Genomic DNA, 20,568 nt, shown 5'->3' with positions numbered 1-20,568 from the left:
CAAAGAGCTTTACTCGCTTTCCCTTCGCATGTTCCTATACGGATATATTCCAGTGTTCCGCAAGTATCCATGCTCCAAGGATGATGAAGCTAGTTCTGGTGGCGTTGACATGGTACGAATTTTAAGAGATTTTTATTGAGCCTTACACCGAACAGAGAGAGAGAGGGAAAAAATCCGATCTCCGAACGCGCTGTAGGGAACGGAACAGCTGGCCCTTTGTCACGGAGCCTTTCCGCCCTACGGTTTCCAGAGCAAAACTAGGAAGGCATAATGGGACCGAAAAAAGATTTCCACTTTTGAGGTGATTAATTCCCAAATCCCCTCAAAATCTCCATTGAGCTTGGGCCCGGTTCCGGATCGGTTCGTAGCCGTGTGAGACCGATTACTGTGTCCCTTCGTCCTTAGGCTTGTTATCCACCGTCAGCAGGGGTTTGCTCACGGACAGCACGGGGACTGGCAAAGCCATCGGAAGAGATGGCAGGAATGTGATGAAGAGAAGCAGAATCAACATGCTCCTGCAATATGTTCCATCGATTACATGTTCAGTTTATTGAATTTTTTCGTGGATAGTGGACGAAACATGCAAGAAGGTTCCGAAAATAGACGACAGAGATCTTTCGTCTAAACGCTGCAGGTCGAAGATCTCGGCTGGTTGGATGGAAGGAACGCATGAATGTGTGGCCAGTTATGGAACTGTTTCGTTCAATAATGCAGTTTTGATGGTAGAATCGAGCAAGAAGCATGGAACTATTGTGTCCGAAATGGAGTCAAAATGCAAGTAACGACTTTGTGTGGCGTAAGGAAGGGTATTCTAGCACAACAAACGCTGCCAATTGCAGGATTTTATGAAATTCATTCTTCATGAAAGGATTTGTCTTCTAAGAATGGCATCGTGCGGGATAGTGAGCTCAAAGATATATCGTATTTTGAATTAGTTGCCAATTCGTGTACCAACCCTGGACCCGTTTTGTGTCGTTTTCCACCCTGCTGACAGCAAGGGATAAAATAGCATTTTAAATTCGGATGTTATTTTGTTGAGTGAGTTCGTTTAAATATCACCTAACCTCCAAAACCACCGCACTCCACGGCAGCAAATAAAAAACCGTGAACATTTTAACATTTATAACAAGCTGTCCAGGGACCAGAATGCCCCGTCAACCCTGGCGCCCCGTCCGCTGGGAAAATGAGGGGACCGAAAAACTTGTTTCACCTTTCCGTTCCGAAGTGTCAAGTATGGTCCGGACATTTTTCTTTTTCGCATCCAGCCTCTCCTGGGGTGTTCTTGGGAATTATGGGAACCCAAATCCACGCAAAGAATTGCAATCATATTTTGGCGAAACAATCAAGAGAGCGAAAGTCACCGGTGAGGTACGCTTCGTACGGCTAACGAACTCCATAATTTATGGCATTTCCTTCTGCCCCAAGTGGCCGCGGTGTTGGGGAGTTTTTGATGGTTTTACGAAGGCAGCACTTCGGTGAGCACCAGCGCAAGTGTCAACCATTTATCCATCGATGCGTTTCTTGATATGACGACACTGGAGCCAGCGAAGCAGACAAACGGCAGGAAGGAGATTGCAAACAAAACGGGAAGCCCAACACAACGAAAGCAATTTATCATGAACTGCCAATTTTCCCATTCACGGCGAGGAAAAACTCACCCCCCCCCCACGGGTTAACTTGTGTTTTGAATGGTGTCCTGTCGGTTTTGCAACTGGTTCTAGCTAAGGTGACACGCGGCTGAGGGTTTCTGGAACGAGTTTTTATATTGTGAAGTTGTCGTGGGGTTTCCGGCATTTCCTTTCCAGGGGGGTTGAAGTTAGCATTGGAATTGGTCGGGTTGGTACGGTTTTCCCCAAAAGCTGTCCATTTTGCCACCCAAACAAAAAAAAAAAACCTCAAAACGACAGTCGTAAATTCGCGTGTTCTGCGCGTTGGCACAGTACAAGTACTTGCTCATCATACCGGTTGGTTCGTGTGGTGTAGCTCAATTTTCACACACAAAACTCCCCCCCCCCCCCGGTGTAGCCACAGACAAACTGCTGCTCGGCCCAGCGGCCCAACCTGCGCCTGAGTGGCGAAATAAAATAAAACATAAACCTTTTTTCACCCAACCCCCGGTCGGGGAGCGGAGTTCCATCATCAAGACGAACATGGGGGAGGGAATCCACGGAAGGTTTCCGCCCGTCCTAGTTGTTGATTTTGGTTCTTCCGGTGTTTTTCGGGCACCGGGTCCTCCCTTGGTTGTAGGAAATGTTTCCCGCTGGCAGCCAGCCGACAGTCGAACGTAAATTGCACCGAAGCACAAAGCAGTAGCTAATTGCATTATCGAGTTTGGCACGCGGTAGAGGCTGGGGTGGCAAGTTTTTGGCATCGAGGACATCGGCACTGAAGGACTGGGAAGGGTGGCGCGTGCTTTTTTGGTGATGGGTTGCGAATTGTTCATTTTTCACATCACATCCCTTTGGTTTTCCGCCTCCAGGACGTGTACTCCCTCGAATTGTGCGCTTCTTCATCTTTGGCTGGTAGAATTTTCACGCCCGACAGAACGACGTCCCCTAGCATGGTGGTCCTGCACGGTGGAAAACTGGTCGTCCGCGCGCGTTTCGTGAGCAAATAAACATAAATTAAATTTTCCCATCTGCCGAATCTGGGGGGTGGTGGTGCTGGGAGGAGATTAGAGTTTTTCCGCTGGATGGATGGAAAAGTTCTTGGATGGTTCGCTTCGCCCTGTTGTTGACGGTACGGTGGCGACCCTATTGCACAGACAATCGTTTAGTGTTGTCCAATCAGGTCGATTTTAAAGCTGATGATTGAGTCGGCATGCTGGCTTGTTGGGTGTGTCGACATGTCAGTCGGGTGGACTGGAAAAATTGGACGCGAAAATTCGCTCGCTCGGTACTCCAATCACGTGCCACCGTACGGTTCTGTGGATACGTCACGCGTTCAAGTGACGTTCGGAGCTTCAAGTACTTCTGTGTACTACCGGTTCTTGAAGGTTTCTGGGTACGTCTGAAGCGTGCAGGACATGGTTATGGTGGTTCGTGTTAGTACATTCGTCTGAGTGGCTGCGATGGACGATACAACACAGAGAGAGAGAGAGAGAGAGAGAAAGAGAGAGAGTAAGGCATAAATGTCAAACACGTCCCGTCCCGTCACAGCAAACCCAACAACGGGTACTCGATACTCCCTCGGTGGTTTTAATCAAACGAACCCCTGCCGACGGGGTCGTGGGCCACCCGTCATCGTCTAATGATGCGACCGGGAAATCGATGGGTGCAAGAAGTGTTTTATCGTGCTAGTCCCGGGGCACGATTCTCGCCCCCTTATCGATTGATCGCACACAATCCACCCGGTGTACGTCCTTAGGGTGACGAGGTACATACTTACCGCGCACGAGGACCACTCGGCAGAAGATTGGCAGTTTTTCAAATGCGACTTGAAATAAACCTTTAAAAAAACATGTGTTCGGTGTCTCGCCGATAGCCGAACACCCGCGCGCTGACGTTGGCTTTTATGGCCGTGCCGCCGTCAGACGCCGTATCATGGTCACTGGCAGCGTGTACTTGCCATCCGGAGGTGTATTCTTATTTAGGAGTTTGTTAGGTGGATGATCTCCACCCAACTCGTGGTACACTTGCCATTGCCTGAGTCATGTAGCATTTTATTTTAGATGCCACCGTGGCACTTATTGCGCGAGGTGTTTGATTTGTTGTGTAGAACGATGGAGAGTGGTTAAGGATTTTGTTTTATTGTTATTTCGAGGTTTTCGGTCTTTAAGGAAAGATATGTGAAAGAAGAGAATAGAACATGATTTCATGAAGTAATTTGATCATAAAATGGAGCTGAGTTAATACTTCAGTGGAATTTTTTATAAGTATTTATTAAAGTACAGATATACGAGATAAACGAGATATACGGTGTCTTCGTTTATTCACGGATTTGGAGAACCGCTTTTTATTTTAGATTTTACAGCTCAGTTGCGCTGATATGAACTTCTAGTACCGAAGAACCGACGTGACACTTGGTAAAAAATAAGCGTCAAAAGTTGTCCTTGTATTTCTAATAAAAATACGTTGAACACTAGCGCCATCTCTATAAGGTATCGCTTACTATTTTACGTTGGGATTACTAGTACACTTTTTGGGATTGACAGATTGTGGGTTACAATAACCCAAATAAGGCTAGAAAACCATACGTAAAGGTGCTTGTGTTGAAAGATAAAGAGAAAAACAAAGTCGAAAAATTACATAGAATATATGTATATAGAAATTAGAAGAAATTCTGATGATTGATGAGAGCAAACCGAAGCCCTCCTTGTTTGTATTTCCTCCAATTCTAGAGACTCACAATATTTTGCCCACTTCTTCTTACTTTTTGGTTTGGAAACGTATAGAATGATTTGCTTGTGTTTTTTGCACAATTATTTGTACAGCAACTAGCCTCACATTTCCTTTCCATCTTGTATTTTCAAAAGTTGTTTTCATCTTAACAAACGTCATCAGAGTCGATTTTGACAGAAGTTATCGCCTCATTTGAAAATTACAGTCCCTTCATATTCGACACATTTTTAATGCAAGTGTCACGTAGGTTTGTCGGTGCTTCTAGTTTCATAGAACATATTTGTTTTAATGTTTGTTAATCTTTTCTTCGAAGACGTCACCTAAAATGATGAATATACTACTTGCAAAGAAAGAAGTCCTCTTTATAACTTTCAAAATTAAACGCCCTTGCTCTTGAGTTACTTCTTTCACTTTTTTAACCAATATTCGGATAAAGAGTCCAAAGAAAGCCTTCTTGGATGGTTTGTCTCTTGTAATTAAATATACGGTACGTTTGCGCCTGGTGATATGCAATATGTTTCACGAATGTATTATTTTTAGACAAGCGTTTAGGGACATTTTTGTTGCCAACAGTTGGAAAGTGTTAAGCTTGTCTTTTAGGCTAAGAAAACACAAAAACACAAAAACACAATTCAAAGTAGGCATAGTATACATTACGGCGTTTAGCACACAATATTCGAATGTTCAAATTTCTACAAACACAGTAATAGCATTATCCCGAAACATGTTTCTAAGTGCGATAACTGATAGGATTTTAGTTGGTTCAGGTGGATTTCGTTCACATTATGCTCTTCTTCAGTTAAATATACAGTTCAATAAAACGCACATTTCCTGCAGTTGCACAAATGACTAGGCTTAACAGAACATTTAATTAATTTATTCTCTAGTTACACTTGCATAACGATATTTAATTACCATAAAACAGAACCCTTCTACCTAGTATATCATTTATAGTAAGAATTGTATTACAAATAAATAAAATCCTTACCAGATCGCATATCAAAAGGTAGATAGAAAATGTACACCACTTGAGTAAACTCGATTATTTAGTTGCTACCGTTAATAATCACCCAACCCAATTGTTTCATAGTTATCCGTAAAATTAAAGGATTCAATTTCAGCGCATTTAATAACGAAAAAAGTCGCTTATCCAATTGTCAGCAACGGTGATATTGAAATTCAAATAACTCACCTGACACGCGTGTAAAGTGTGTTAAGTGTGCAACCCCTTTTGACGGCAATATACGGGATGGATCATGTTAATGTCGAAACATCCCTTTGATGCTGTCACAACTGAGCCTTTTTCCTTCGTTGCTGTCGGCAGGATTGGTAACCATTTAATGTTTGCTTTATCTCCAAGTTGTCCCTAACCTGAGCGGTGTTTGTTTAAGAACGAGATGAATTTGTTTGGATGCCGCTTATTCAAATAATTCGTTACATATCGGGGCTCTTTGTGTGTTGGTGGCAGACTACCCAAACTACCCTTTCGCTAGTCTTGTCTATTATTAGCACTTTAACATGCTACACACGTGTGTGGTGTACCTTCGAGTTTTAATGAGTGTATTGACAGGGCCGTTTTTTTCGTCAAGAGTCCGCGTGTGGTTGTTTCGTATATGTGTACACGGCATCCTCCCAAACGACACGGCTTTTATTAAGGTGAACCACCAAGTGTAATGGGTGTTGTTTCTTTAAACTTTTCCATCAACTCCACTCGGTGCGGAATAAACTAAAGAGCGGTGACAACCGTTTGAAGCTGAAGCTGTAAGCGAACCATAGCGGACACGACGGTAGGATGTTTTACAGACTGCCTTGCTCGGATATAGGACGAACGAATGGTGCCCTCGAACCTCTTGTACACCGGTTCCGGTTGGTTTGCAAAATTTCGTTGGATGGAGGGACACCGTGTGTACGTACAGTCAGTTCCTCCCGTGTGCACTAGTCAATTTGGGGGATCTCGGTACCGATACGGGAGTACAAATTGAACCTGCTATTAACAGCAAATTTCGTACGCAAATATATGCCATAGACCGCGTGTTCGGCTGGCTGTTCCGTCTCGCTCGTCACCGTGGACACGGACGACCACGAAACGGTGGGGTTTTTGGTCCTGTTGATGGTCCTGCCGGTCCTGTACTGGGTTGTCATTTTTGAAGTATAAAATACATCCCTTTAGACGAAGGTGAAGGTGTGGAGATTTTTTTCCCTCTCTCTCTCCTTCTCTCTCTCTCTCTCTCTCTCTCTTTTTCACGCTGTCTCTATCCACTTCCATCGCTGCTGTCTTTAGCCTTTCGGAGGGTGCTGATGCTAGTAGTTGGTCGCGTGTACTACTGCTTGGGAGTGCTTGGTGCATTGTTTGCTCAATCGTTTCACCCGCTTTCGGGTTCTCGGGTGCTTTTATGTGGTAACGTGCCGTACACGCCATACTCGGTTTAGATGGCCGAGGTTTTGAATCAGGGGTTTTGTTTGTAGAGTTTGAAATTTTACCTCCTGACACAGCCCCGACAACTGATCGAAGGGGGTCGAGTTCGGTACCGGTGTGGTGGAAAGTTTCCAGGAAATGGTAATTCACGGACGCTCGTTGGCAGAGGTGGTTGTGAGGTGGCTAATTTAAAACATTTTTCAATCCCCACATACACATTGGCAGGAGGTGATCCCGTCACGGTACTTGAACACTTGGCGAGTCAAGTTTTCCTTGCTGCTGTGTGATGCGTCCCCGGCGAAGGGGTGGGTATATAGCTTTCGTCTTGCTATATCGCTGTTACCGTGGTCCGAAAGAGGCAAAGTGGTGGCTTGTTTGCATACTTGCACCGGGTGTACCGGGTGATCACGTTCGGTTTGTTTTCCGTACGGTTGCCGAACGCACCTGTGCACACGGGCACGGCCACCCCGAGGAACGTGTGTGTCTGCAAGCTGCAAACTATGCTGCAGAAGTGACGTGACAACCCACGGCGCCACTATTTGTAGGAAATTTGATCCGAAAGGAAACGGGTTCGGGGGGAGAGGCACTTCGCAAAGACTTCGATAGTTGGAGATTCATTAGCAAGTTGTCGGTAACGATTACTCTCGACCCCGTGCGCTTTGTGGGATGGATGGATCGTTGCAAGAACCTGCCCCGTACGGAAAGGGACACACCAAACGGCGCGCGATCCACGCGAATCCTGAAACGCGTTTTTTGGGGGTTGGTGGAAAATGGGAAAATCGCAGGACGCAATGGGTGGGACGCAGGACAAAAAATGGCAAACCATCGCATGCAAACAACAGACAGCAAGTGCTGTCACACGAATCGGGTATGTGGTGGTGGTGGTGGGGATAGAATCGCATAAATATTCATAAATGCGTCGTGTTGTGTTGCAAGACAAATCGGATTCGCTACGGCGGTTTGAACGTGGTTTAATCTTGTACGGTTTGTTTGTTGCGCCACGGACGTGGGTGTTGTTTTCGTCCCTGTTTTGCAGAGCGTTGTTCCGTTTCGGGGTGTCCTTTTTTCGCCCCGTTTGCTCGTTTATTCGCCATATCATCTGTCCACGGTGAACAAACCATGCTGCGGCACGTTGTACGCCAAACCCGATCCGCCGTTTGTTTTTTGGCCCTTTTTTTGGGTGGGAAATTTTGCATTCGATTGTTACCGTTTAGTATTCCGTTTAACGCATGCGGTTGTGGCCGGGATGGGTGCAATGGTTGTATTCGGTTTCGGCTGGGGGGCCAATTGCTATGGCGCATGGGGTCGGTATGCATGGTGTGAATCGTGATCCAAAGTTTGTACATATTATTAGGGGTAATTGCATAGAGCGAAAAGTGATACAATAGGTGAAATATGCTGGAAAATCAAATTTGCACAATGGGAAAAGCTAGCACAAACCATTTGCTACTGTGGTTTTTGCTGGACGCAATGGGAGCATCAGCTTTAAGCTGTGGCGTGACGTTAAAGCTTTAGAACTTTATGGAACATTATGCGAGATAGTGGAACATTGATCACAGATATTCGTGCAACGTTTGAATGCTTTGAATATTTGGACGCTGTAAATGATGCAATCCGATTACTGGGAAGCTTAAACGGTAAACGCCTGAAAGTATACTATTAGTACTGCATAGGAGTATTTACAGGGCGACCCCGAAGCGACATGTATAAATAGACATTTCAGTTTAATTTTGAATTTGTCAGTAAAGCCAGCTAGCGAATTGTTAATTAACTCACATATGAGCGAATATTTACTTCGCCAGACAATAATACCATTCGTCCATGCGGCATTAAGAAGGAATGACGTCTCAGAATCGATCAGTTAAAGCACTGATTTTTATGATCTATATGCCTTGGAAATGGCTTTAAGTGGTTTTATAAATATTTGATCATGTCGTAGTGTTTCTCCAGCGAAGGATACATCGTTTAATTCATCAGTAAACTGTACATGACATGAAAATACCATAAATTACACATGTCAATAAGTCAAATTGGCCGAGTATGTTAATTAGTGCTAATTTACCCTTAACTAACACTTTGATTACCCTTCAAATAAAGGTTTTTTTTACAAACTAATTAAGCAGAGTTTTTTGGCCGGGTTACTGAAAACACATAGGTCCGTCCCTGAGATACGCGGTTCCTCTTATATGCGTATTCAGAGATACACGGTTTTTTGAAATTTGACAGCTGAACAGGTCTATAGTACAAAATCTAAGCAGAAAGGTGAAATTTTTGGTGGAAATAAATCGTTTTAGTCATATAAAACATTTCTTTCTTACCTATTTTAACGTAATCTTTTAAAAAATCGCCTTGTTTGCTGAATAAATTAAGTGCAGGGAAGGAAGTCGACTCTGTGACTTTGAAGTGTAAACGTAATTGCGCCAGGATTCAACTTACGGGGAAATTCGAGTTACACGGATTTTTCCCGGCTTATAGCGGTCCGCTATAATAGCGAATCTCGGGCACTGCCAGTATTCTCCATAAAGAGAAAAACATTGCATACCACCAGGCGCTTTAGTCCACACTTGATCTATTAAGAACAGAACTGATGTGTTTCTATTTTGACTTTGATAATAAGCTTGTAATTAAATAATTGCTTATATACATTGTTAGATCTTTAATGAATTAGTTTTAAAAAGAACTGAGATGATTGTTTTGATATATTTTATTAGCATATTTTTATTTTATCTTGTACACAACACAACAGTACACATTATACAACAAGTAAACGGATTCTAACTGAAACAAAATTTATACTTTACGTATCTTGTTTTTGTTTCCTTTTTTGAAATTATTCCTCCATTGCTTTTACCACAACCATTCACAAATCTAAACAGAAACTTCTGTTATTTCACTGTCCGGGACACACGTCGTGCAAATATATACGGACAAAACAATAAAGAATGGCCATTCAGCAATGGGCACCTTTTACAAAAAGTGCGATAAAAGCGTCAAAATTACACACCGCAAAGAAAAAAAAAACGATTTCAATCCCACAAACACACACACATGGCGGCAAAGTAAAGTGCGCATTGCACACACAATTGTAATAGACAAAACATGCTGTAGGCCGTCGGTGACACCGACTGAATCTGCTGCAGCAACAGCACAATGGCCGTTGTTGGGACATCTTTTGGGGGTGAAAAGGAAAACATGGCTAAGGGTGAGGGACAAACGAAACAAAAAAAAAAAGCGAACGAACAGGAACATGCACCAAAATGGCTACCGTGGATCGGGGACCGGGAGATGCTTCACAAATGGCCGGGGAATTATTTATGTCCACGGAAATGGTTTGCTACGTTTTGTTGATGGTCGTCGCCGTATCGGTGAGTGAACTCGCAGAAAAGCGGAAGTACGGCCGGTGTGGTGATATCGCACCGGGGACCGCACAACGACAAAACGAGCTGCACTTTACTTTCTAATGTGTCCCTTCCCTTTTGGCCCCAGCCGGGGGCCGGGTGGAGGGCGAGAACCCGAAGCTCTGATGCATATCCCGGTGACAGTGTGCAATGCGGTAGTTTGTTAAAAATTTTACAGGAAACAATTTTTGCTTCGGCGAATTGTTTCGCCGCTCCGGCCTGGCAGCTTGCGGCCGTCGGTGCAGTGGGGTTGATATGTATGTATGAGCATTCGGCGATAGGGTTCCTTCTATTTTTTTGCCGGCCTTAACACATTTTACTATGCTTTATCTTATGCTCGATAGAGGAGGAAGGTTGCAGAGGGATACTGTAACGAATAAAGTCACAAAAAACCCGCTTCACCCGCAAGGATGTTGAAAATAAAGTCATAAAAATAAATTTCAACTGACCTGCTAACCTAATTATGGGAAAAGTTGGCTGCATATCGTTTTTGTGTGTGCATTTTCCCTGTTCCCCGGGGAAATCGTGTGTGAGAGGAGCGGTTTTCTTGCATTATTTGTTCGCAGTGCTCAAACAATCGTCACAAACATTTTGCAGGTTTCGGTTCCGTCGATCTTTTTTTCCTGTTTGGAAGGTGTGAAGAGCTGCCAAACCCGTTTTGCCGGCCACATTTCCGGCGATGCAGCAGGAACTCTCCAGGAGATGCAATAAAATCTACGGTCTGATTGTTCACACGTCCACGATTTCGCTCTTGGTCCGCAGGAGAACTTATGGTTTTATGGCACTGCGACGGACCCGGGTACGCTTCGGACTTCCTTCGGACGCTTCGGTGCACCTTGTACGCGGTGTATTATAGGTCAGCTAATTGAGCGACCGTAGCAAAACGGACCGAGCTTAAGCCATTTGTGCTTCATCAAATAATAGCTGAGAAGGTCTTGAGCGTGTCGTTCCGCCCTTCAAAGCACACAAGCCACAAGAAGCCGTCCGTCCATCAGTCTATCGGCATGCTTCTATGCGGCAAATTGGGTGCAGCTAGAAAATTGCAGCTAGTATTTGTTTTTATTACCCTCCACCCATCCAAAGGGAATCATCCGACCCCAAAACCGGGGCTTAGTGAGTTGCTCGGTTTGCCTTCACAAACGTCACTTGCAATTATGTCACCCGTGGCCGAGGAAAGACTAATTATTTGTGAAGGTTTGGGGTTTACGCGTCAACACATCTGGTTGCCGCCAACCAACCGCCGCCTAGTTAATCTCCCGAATCCCGCCAGTCAGGCGGATGGGCAAAAGGGATGCGAGTCGGCGCGTGTCACAGCGCATTTTGTCCACTGGTCACGTGGTCATGCGAACGGTGTGCGGTTTGGAAGGGGCAAACGGGGCAAAGTTTCGTGTCGGCAAAGTTATGTTTCTTGGTCGATGATTAACTTCGGGGGTGGGTATGTTTATTCCGGTGATTGAATGCGACAAGAAATCGATTGGTTATGGGGTTGCCCGAGTTGGCTTGGCCTGGGAAGGCATGCAGTTAGGGATGCTGGGAAAGTTAGTACAGAAACAGCAATTTTCACCGAATGTATTATCCAAAGCTATGCAGTTTATGCAGGATAATGCTTCATTTGGTTTAAAGGTTTAAATTAATTTTTGTTATTAAATTGTGTTTTTGATCATATTCATAGTCAATACCCGAGTTCTCGGCATACGTGGATTCGTAGATACTTAGATTTCAAAAATTTTACATTTCACAGTGTTTTGTATGTTGAATTAAATATTTAAATTTCAATTTAAAAAAAAATCCTATTTATTTATTATAAAATAATATTTTCTTGGTAGTTTACCGTCATTCTTGAAATCAATGAATAAAACTTCAATTTTGAATGGGCTTCGTAACGTGGAAATAAGTATTCGATCCCTCAATACGACATATAAGTAAACGATGTTTAAGAGTGACTCATTTTGGCTTGCGGGCCGGTTTGCTAACAAAAATGATCTTACGGGCCAAATCTAAAAATATCACTTCTGATGCGTGATTTAAAATAAATTTCGTTATTTAAAATAATAGTTACAAACGGCATAATTTGTATCCCATTATATTTGGATGTACTTAACATTTATGTACATAACACTCTTGCAAAGTCATTCAAATTCCAAAAATTTACATGTAAGATACATTTCAACGTTCTAAGTTATTATGCTTCTTAGATACATTTATTTCATTGTAAGTAATCATAGGAAGGTGTTAGTAAGAAAATTAATTTCAGTCGTATTATAGTATCAGTAACAGTAAAGAACTTTAAAAAATATATTTTTTCTCATGTAAATGTTTAACATTATAAATTTACTGATTTTCCTGACACCTGCTTTTTCTTATCTTCGACTAACTTTTGGTTAATAGGTTCCAATTTGTGGGTACACGCATTTGGTTTTCATTAATGTTCATTAAAATATATAAATATCGATATAAAAATTCTATAAATGTTTTCATTATTCCTTTGCGGACCGGATTAAAAGACCTCTGGCCCGTGGACCGTATGTTTTAGAGGAAACTCGAGATACGTGCAACGATTTATCCGCCTAACTCGAATATCGATTGTACTTATTTTTTTAACATTGTATATTATGAAGCTTACAAAAGAGTTCTTGCATTGAAAAGTAACGATAACCATTGAACTCACGGGCTGTGTTTTGTGGGGCTTTTCCGTACCATGTCACCCAAAATATGGGTGACGTGTCAACCAAATATGGGTGACGCGTCACCCAAAAATGAGTTAGCGCCCTGTGTGCAGCTTGAAGTAAAATATTCATTTGCATTTCTGATATTTAATTAATAGAACAAGCTCCTAATTGTACAAAATAGGGATGCACCACAAAACAATGATTTTGAAGTTCTAATAATAAATTTCGAATTACGAATAAAAATATTTACTTGGTCCTTTCCATGTGGCCCGATGTTCCAATAAATGTTCTCTATTGTTCTGCTATTTACTGCATACTTATCACATACTTCTCCCTTTTTTTCCCGTAAATCCCGAATTTGGGAAATGGAGAATGTTGTTTCTCTCTGACATTTATTGCGATTGTTTCGATTGTTGATAATCATTTTATGAAAGTTTTCTGTGTTCTTTACTGTAGTGTTTATTTTAAACTATTACAATAAATTTATTCTTTTCGTGCATTTTTTTGTGCAAATTGCACTGAAGAAATTTCGGGCCCTGCAGGGTACTTCACTTCACCGAACGTGTTAAACACGCTGCATGGCCACAAATGTAAACAATCTTTCGCCGCGGTATAAAGCGTCAAATCAATGCCGCCGTTCGTCGATCGATCGAAAGCCACCGGAATTTAGCCGGTTTGTTGAAGATTGTTGACTGTTGGCAATCAAACGGCGCAAGTGTAGGTAGCAAAACAGAATAATTTCGCCCCGCAGCCATGTTGTTGCGTTTTTGCGATGGAAGATTTTGCGATCGCGGGCGTAGATTAGCTCCGTATCGAGGGGACGATGCGGGCATGCGGGGTTGACAGCGCTGGAGCAGGTGTGGAAGGTTGTGGAAATTGTTTAGCGGGAGGCTGCTCATTTCATTTGCCCTGTACATGGTACATGGGTTTTTGGTGGCATCACCGCGACCGTGGATGGAAACTTCGCGCCTTCTTTCACCGGTATGGCCTCGGGGGAGAAATAAGTCGATCGATCGTCACGTGGTAAAAATCATGGGGGCGGTGGTGGGTAGGGATTTTTCACCGAAAATTCCAGACGTTTACTTATTCGCTCGTACCACCCGGCCAACACTGCTTTGATGCTGGGCGGTACGCTGCCGATATCTGGTAGCTTACAAAGGCAGGGGTAGTTCCTGTCTTCCACCGCTCGCGGCATTATTTGTCCCGAATTAGCAATGTTCCAGCCCGCACGGTACACATTTCTTCGGTGCTTGCGAATTTGCTTTGAAATGTGAGCCTAAAAGTTACCCGCTCTTTCGTAACGCTGGCAGCAAGATGCTGAGGGCGGGAAAAAATTGATTACACTCCGGGGATTGTTTGGGGAATTGTTTGAGCAGCGGTGAGGACACTCCCCGGAGCCCGGGTGTTGGAGTTGGGAGGAAAGCAATAAATGTTGTTCGGAAGCATACTTACGCCCAGTGAAGATTCCAACCCGCGTGTGGAGCTCGTGCGGTACATATGGTGGTGTTGGATTTACACAGACCCCTCCCCCCCCCCCCCAGCAGCACAGGTGGGTTGGCCATATCGGTATCCGAAAGTAGGACTTCCTTCCGGCAATGCGGTGCTACGGCCGATATCTCCATAAGACGACAATTTAATGCAAAGAACTCACCCCGAACTTCGGTCTTCCAGGAGGAGATGATGTCTACATGTGTCGTGAAAGACCGCTGGGACTTGGGCGACTTTAGCATGGTCCCAGGCAAGAACAGAACGTTATCAAATTCAATTTAGCCCATTGAATCGTTTATTAAAGTAAGCTTCCTCTGAGGCACCAGGAACGTTGTACGCACTCCACACGTTCGTGCGGGTGTGCCATGCTTGCCAAAGTTTCCATTCTGGCCGCACCGATCTCATTTTCAGCTTCACTTTCTGGAACTGAGTCGACTTTCAAGGCTTTGCCCTGCGGAGCAGAGTACCTCAAAGAAGTAGCTGTGATATGTGGCGTTCTTTTGCTTGAAACCGGAAGCAGTCCGAACCTTCTTTTCCCTCCACGTACTTCGAACGCGTGTGTGTGTGGGGGGCAAATAAATGCCATCCATTTTGGAAAGTCAAGTGTGAGCGTATGCATGCTTGGGAGCCCATTCCATCCCGTGCAATAGCACAAACACAGGCTCTGAACGTGCGAGGAAGGAACACGCTTGCCTTGCCCGATTGTCGCTTGCCATTGAAATTGCTTAAACTTTATCATCCTCCACTTTAAGCTGTCAGATGAAGTAAATAACGGAATTATTGGAAAAGTTGTCTTACGGAGTTCGGGAGAGATCATTCGGCTTCGGTACGTGTCGGTGCCATTAGACGGTTTTGGACCGTCGCTCCGCTTCCTCCGCCCGTTGAGAAGTTGAAGATCTTGCCAACGGCTGTAATGCCTGCACGATGGAATGTGCGATTTCGTGAAGGATTTTTCGTGGAAAAATGAGACAAAAGAAAAAAACCTTGAAGCGAACAACAGGGGAAGGGGAAGTTGTCAAAAGTTTCTAGCACTTGGCTCATCGAAATGCTGCCACCCAAGTAGAGTACTGCTTCAGCAATGCAAAGGAATGGATGGTGGATGGTTTTAAAATTTGAGTTGAGAAAAAGTTAATCGTTACCAGAACTCGGTGCAAAATCTAGACTCCGACTTTCGACTTTCCGAAATGAATCCACGAAAACACTAATCCATCGTATCTGGCAGCATGTGGCGCAGCCGCCCTTTTCGGTTGGAAAGCGCTTCGGTGGATCCTGGCCAAAGATTTCCGAGGAAACAAAAAAAGAAAAGGAAAAGCGATGGACGATTCATGACACGGGATGGAAAATTCGATTTCATCTTAGCTTTTCACACTGGGCAGCTTATCGTGTTGTTGATGTTGCAGACAGGGGGCCACCATATCGCGTTAACGATAACGACTTCAGCCGTTCACCATCGAGGTTCTCGTTCGCAAGCTCCCTTCGTTTTTTTTCGCTGATCCGTGGACGGTAAAAGCTTCGTGGCACAGTGCTTTTTTTTTTGTGTGTGTTCTGCTTCCTGCCACGAATACTTGTCACTTTAACAGCCATAGGTGTAATTTGATTTCTAACACTCGAAAGGTCCCGGCGTAAATTGCGTTAGAAGTGGGTGTGTGTGTGTGGGTGTGTATTCGAGTTGCAGTTTTCCCTCATATCGTGTCAGCGCGTACGAATGGATTGCGTGTTGAATAAATAATTTCCACATGCGTAGCATTTATTGGGCAAAACTGGTTGGGACGAGTGTGTGGAAACGTGTTTGGAGTTGGTGAGAAACTAATCCTCACGTAAAACGTGTTTAAGTTCATTCGTTGGGAAGTTTAATGTAGTTTTTTCTTTGGGTCTAAGTATATCAAACATTTGGACTCTGCGCTGAGTTTTGTAGTTTTAAGTTGATTTTACTGATGTACGGAATATTAGGGATAAGTTATTGTCACTTTGAGTTTCTTTTTAAGCTTTTCTAAGAATAAGATACATATTTTCACTACCTACGAATAATTTGTGAAGAAGAATGGACATTCGTTTAAATAAATTTTTAATAACTACTTGATAATACTAAACATGAATAAATTAACTAAGAACTAATTCAATTATTTCGTAACGCAAAAATTTTCAAAAATCAATATAATCAATACATCAATATAATTGGTGTCATTGGCATATGTCAAGTTAACTAAACCAAGGTTGGATAGGTTCTGGATAAAGATATCAATTACCAGAAGACGCTTCGTATACAAGTCTTCAACACCACAGATCCTAAACGAAGGATTCATTCGCTAATCGTCCATTTAAAATGCTTAAGATGCTCGTTTCAGAGTGTACATTACATAGTACCAGGGCGAATCGATGTAATCTATTAAGAAAAAGAATTTGTACGTAAATTATGCTACAATGATGAGTTGTACGGCGAACTTACTATCGTAGTCACGTCATAAGAATGACACCGGACGACCCTGTCCAAAAAGCCGTTTTAGGTCGGCCTTATGGACAGAGGAGGCTTGGTAAGCCCACATTAAGTTAGAGGGATGCCGTTGATGAGTCCACCAGACAAACCGGGATTATGGATTGGCTACCGACTACGCTCGACCGTAGATGGTTTTAGAGGGACTTAGAGGTGGTAAGAGGATTCTGAGACTATTTAGAGCTCTTCGAGCTTCGATACTTGTTTTACGAGTCGACGATGCTTGTTATGTGACAATGGGTATAAACAGCATCCACTACTACACACAGGAATCTAAAATCACCATCTGAGTTGACATCAGTATTAATGAGTTGGTATCAGAAGATATCAAGAAACTTGACCTTTAAACATTGACAAGTAGATAGATAACATGGAATTTGTATAAAAATTCCTAAAATAAGTTAATTTTTCATACATATACTATGAAGCGGGAATCTAAGTATAATGTTTCTATATGTTACATAATAAAAATTAAAACCCCCTGTTCCCCCCTATGTAACAAATCGTGAAGCTGGTACTAACCTCCTGTAATAATTTTTATTATTTGCAGATCATTGCTAATCAACCTACAGTCACATAATTCTTCCAAAATGACGCTCATCATATCGTGGATCTTCATTCTCGGACTGATTGTTCCGGATCTATCGTCGAGTCTTCTGCACTGTCCACACCGCTGCCACTGTGACGATGAAAAGTTGGACGTTAACTGCGAGGAGGGCCATCTGGATGTGCTGCCGATCGCGCTCAATCCGTCCATCCAGCGCTTGGTGATCAAGAACAACAAAATACGCATCATCGACTCGTCCATCCAGTTCTACTCCGAGCTAACGCTGCTTGATCTGAGCTTCAACTATTTGTTCAACATACCGGATCGCACGTTCGGACATCAGCGAAAGCTGCAGCAGTTGCATCTGAACCACAACAAGATCAGCACCATCTCGAACCGCACGTTTGTGGGGTTGGGCGAACTGCTGGTGTTGAATCTGCGCGGTAATTTGATTGATCAGATCGACGCACTCACGTTCACACCGTTGGCAAAGCTGGAGGAGTTGAATCTTGGCCAGAACCGGATCGCTAGCGTCGGGTTGTCTGTGAGTTCGTTTGTGGGTATTGGCGATCTGAAGATTCTGCTGCTGGATGACAATTTGCTGAGCGTGATACCATCGGCGGAAACGTTTAAGCCTGTGGATAAGCTGGCCGAGTTGTACATTGGTACGAACTCGTTGGTTGCCGTCGAGGATGGCGCGTTTAAGGTTCTCTCCGAGCTGACACTGTTGGATCTGCGGAGTAGCCTGCTACCGAACGTGTCCGAAGGTACATTCGGTGGGATAGAAAACCTAAAGTCACTTAATCTAGCCGACAATCGGTTCGTGCATGTACCATCGTCGGCACTTGCTGTACTACGCCGTCTAGAGGAGTTGGAGATCGGACAGAACCATTTCGAAGCCGTACCGGCTCACGCATTCCGCGGACTTCCCAATCTCAAGCGCTTCGAGCTGAAAGGATCCCTGTACTTGCGACGCATCGAGCGAGCTGCCTTCCAGACAAACACCAACCTGGAATCGATCGTGATTGAATCGAACAAAGCGCTTACCGTGCTGGAGGAGTCAACATTCGCGGGTTTGCTCTATTTGAAGCACCTAAGTCTCCGCAATAACGGACTGGAGCGGCTGGACGAAGGTATGCTGTCCTGGAACAGTCTGCGCACGGTCGACATCTCCGACAATCCCATCAACTGCGATTGTTACTATTCGAAACTGCTGCAGCGACTTCAATCGGCGGCACGTGTCAGTTACAATGCCACCGGTTGTCCGCACCATCTGCCGGACCAGTGGGAGTGCGAGTATATGCTGGAGAAGAACAAGAATCTAATCTCGGTGGTGGTGCCGCTGGTGGCGATCGTCACTGCGATCGCGCTGGCATTCTACCGCTTCCGGGGGCTGTTGCGAGAGTACGTGAAGAACGGTTGCAAGAGTAAGGCAGCGGCGAGTACAACACCGGCCGGTCCGGCTGGATTGCCTGTGCTGTCACCGATAGGCCGTACGGAGCTGTCGACGGTGGTGGACTACGAGAAGACACTCTCCGATGATGATTACGTTATAAGATCAAGCAACCTGTACCATGGTGGCGTTGGCCAGCCGATTCTGAACGGATATCCGCTGTATCTTCAGCAGAACCCGAGCGTATACTACAACAAGCCACTACCCATTACGGAGTTATAGTATTGAAGGTTGGAGGAATGCGACGCTAGCGTGTAAGTTGGTTCTCGCTACCTGTATCTTTCTCCTATTGGAAAGGAAAGTTTAACTTTAATTTTAACCCGTTTATGATTAATTTATTTAAGAATGTACCATCTTTCGTCTATTGGGTTAGGTACTATTTTTAAAGAATTAAACGCCACCAAGCGTTACGATACGAAAGCATTCCAAATGAACATTCCCTCACGAACTAACAGGTCGGCTGATAATTGTTTGGCCTAAAACTTAGATCGCGTTAGAAGATTTAAATCCATTAAATTTTTAGTTTGTACCAACCTTCAAACGAGTTCTGTCAAAATTTGACAGCTCTCGGAAAATCATCTAGTAGGCTAGAGCGTTTTGTGTGACAGCAACTTTTGTGTTTTGAGTAATCATGGAAAAGAAGGAATTTCGTGTGATGATAAAGTATTGGTTTTTGAAGGGGAAAAATACAGTTGAAGTCAAAAATTGCCTTGATAAAGAGTTTTTGGACATTGCTCCACCAAAATCACCATCAAATATTGGTATGTTACATGGTAAACATGGTGAAATGAACACTGTGGAAAAAGGTGGTTAAAGACAAAAACATTAAAAAAATCCACAAAATTATTAAAAGCAACCGTAATATGAAGTTGATCGAGATAGCTGACACCTTAAAGATATCTAAAGAACATGTTGGACATAGCGTTCACGAGTATTTGGATATGAGAAAGCTCTGTGCAAAATGGCTGCCGCGCGAGCTCACATTTGAACAAAAACAACAACAAGTTGATGATTCGGAGCTGTTTGAGCGAAATAAATACGAGTTTTTGCGTCAGTAAGTTACCATGAATGAGTCTTGGCTTCTCCACTTCACTCTAAAGTCCAATAGACAATCATCCGAGTGGAATGGACGCGATGAACCTGCCCCAAAGCGGGGAAATCGCAACAATCAGTTGGCAATGTTATGACGTCAGTTTTTTTGGATTCGCAAGGAATAATCTTTATCGATTATCTTAAGAAAGAAAGGACTATCGAATGCAGAGGTGATCGCCGAAACAAATGACTTTTTTGAGGCAAGGGGCAAATACTACTACAAAAATCGAAAAATTGAAGGACCGCTATAATCGGTTGGTCACCCTTGAAAGGATGTATGTTGAATAAAAACAAAAAAATGCAAAAATAAGTGTTTTACTGTCATAGGCCAAACAATTATCAGCCCACCTGTTACTTAGCGCTTAAGTTGATTGTGATGTTTTGGTTGCGGAAGAAACAAAAAACGAATCCTGTACATTTAAGAGTGGTTTTTGCTGTATAATATGGCTTATGGTCCATTTTCTTACAATGGATGTATAATTCTGGAATGCGGAATGTATAATGTTACGTACGTACAGTGTGTGTTGTGTTACGGTGATGATGTACTCTAATTTTAAAAGAAACGACGATCAAGTTTTTCCAACGCAATGGTCTTGCCTTGACTGCATCTGATGAGAGGGCCATCGGTACTTTGAGACTAATTAGATGAGTTGTTGAGGTTTGGAGGCGGTAGT

At 43.6% G+C, this 20,568-nt stretch overlaps 1 protein-coding gene across 1 annotated transcript; it reads left to right on the top strand.

Annotated features, from left to right (window-relative positions):
• Positions 1-17,392: 17,392 nt before the first annotated feature.
• LOC128298806 (insulin-like growth factor-binding protein complex acid labile subunit) lies at positions 17,393-19,024 on the top strand. The gene has a single exon (XM_053034592.1). The coding sequence runs from the start codon at positions 17,393-17,395 to the stop codon at positions 19,022-19,024; it is 1,632 nt and encodes a 543-aa protein (XP_052890552.1).
• The last annotated feature ends 1,544 nt before the right edge of the window (positions 19,025-20,568 follow it).

The sequence above is a fragment of the Anopheles moucheti genome, chromosome 2 (genome assembly GCF_943734755.1).
Source record: "Anopheles moucheti chromosome 2, idAnoMoucSN_F20_07, whole genome shotgun sequence".
In the NCBI taxonomy this organism is placed as follows: domain Eukaryota; kingdom Metazoa; phylum Arthropoda; class Insecta; order Diptera; family Culicidae; genus Anopheles; species Anopheles moucheti.
Note: the sequence above shows the minus strand (reverse complement) of the source record. Positions and strands in the feature narration are given on the sequence as shown.

What these genes read in the sequence shown, in the direction of transcription:
- LOC128298806 (XM_053034592.1), top strand. Translation starts at nt 17,393, where the DNA reads ATGACGCTCATCATATCGTGGATCTTCATTCTCGGACTGATTGTTCCG.